The sequence below is a fragment of the Aplysia californica genome, unplaced genomic scaffold (assembly GCF_000002075.1).
Source record: "Aplysia californica isolate F4 #8 unplaced genomic scaffold, AplCal3.0 scaffold00012, whole genome shotgun sequence".
NCBI lineage: Eukaryota > Metazoa > Mollusca > Gastropoda > Aplysiida > Aplysiidae > Aplysia > Aplysia californica.
Window position 1 is genome coordinate 411623 of NW_004797282.1, and position 1278 is coordinate 412900.

At 45.7% G+C, this 1278-nt stretch overlaps 1 protein-coding gene across 1 annotated transcript in view; it reads right to left on the reverse strand.

Moving 5' to 3' along the window:
- LOC101854917 (ceramide kinase) overlaps positions 1-1278 on the reverse strand; it is a gene marked incomplete in the record, with an annotated part of 148254 nt that overhangs the window by 14966 nt on the left and 132010 nt on the right. Inside the window, 1 exon segment of the mRNA XM_035970444.1 lies at positions 87-307. Coding sequence (XP_035826337.1) covers positions 87-307 — 221 coding nt within the window.

Genomic DNA, 1278 nt, shown 5'->3' on the forward strand with positions numbered 1-1278 from the left:
TTTACCCCACTGTAAGGAACACTTAGCGAATGTTTATCCCACGTACAAGTCTGGCAATATATATTATATATACGACGACGACCTACCTAGAACCACTTTAATGGCGGCCGTGAGGGGGTCTCGGCTCCCGTGGAGGTAGAAGGGGATGTAGTTGCCCGACCCCCCAGGGATGACCCCGACAGGGAAAGGCAGAGGTCGCAGTTCAGCATCCGGGTCTTTGACATCGGCCCCCACAGACTCCTGGTGCTTGTCCACTAGCGCCGTGACCACCTTGGAGTAGTGACCGTCCCCTCCAACACACAACACGCTGTGAAGGGAAACAGAAGAAAACAAAATCATGAAAATGGTGAAATACAGAAAGCTAGATTGAACGTCTAAACTGTATGTACAAGGAGTACTGGTACTGGCACAGGGTACTGGTCTCGTTTGGCAGTTGTTGTTGTTGTTTTTGTTGTTGTTGTTGTTATCGATCCAGCAACAGTTGGGCTCTGGCCTTCAGTCCAATGCCATGTAGTGATAAGTGCAGGTTTGCTGCAGTTGCTGTAAAGTTCCAAAGAGTGTGTTGTCAACGTTAGGTCTCGGAAGGAGAAGGGTAGTCTCGTTTGGTAAAATTTGATGTTTTCGAATGCTACAGCAATACGGGCTTGAGTAACACACACTTCCACGCTCTTCCTTTCTTTCCTTCTTACTTTTTTCCTTCTTTCTTTCTTTCTTCCCCCTCCCCTCTCTCTCTCCCTCTCTTTCTATGCGTGTCTCTTGCTCTTTCTTTTTTTCATAAACACAACCCATTATGCAAACGAGTGCTCGCGCGCACACACACACACACACACGCACACACACACATACACACACACACACACACACTACACACACGCACGCACACACACAGACACACACACACACACACACAAACTCAAGTCCACACGTTGTTATCTATACTCATTTACCCACTTACTCCCACACAAAAGTATGATAAAACTAGACAACTCCAATCCCCCTTTTCTACATCCTTCCTATCTCTGAGAGAACTATAGTATCAGGGGATTTTTGGTATCTCTGTTTGTTCCATGCTGTACAGAGGTACGTGTTAACCCAGTTCGAATCCCAGAGAGTCATTTGTTAAAATTTCTATCGTTTGAAAAGTCTTCATATATCTCTACTCTCTGCTCTGTACTATCGAAGACGGACATCGAACCAAAGTTTGCGCCTGATTCATAACCATTTAATGCCTTATAGTTTCAGTATTTTCTGATTATCCTGAGAAAGAACCCCCCCCCC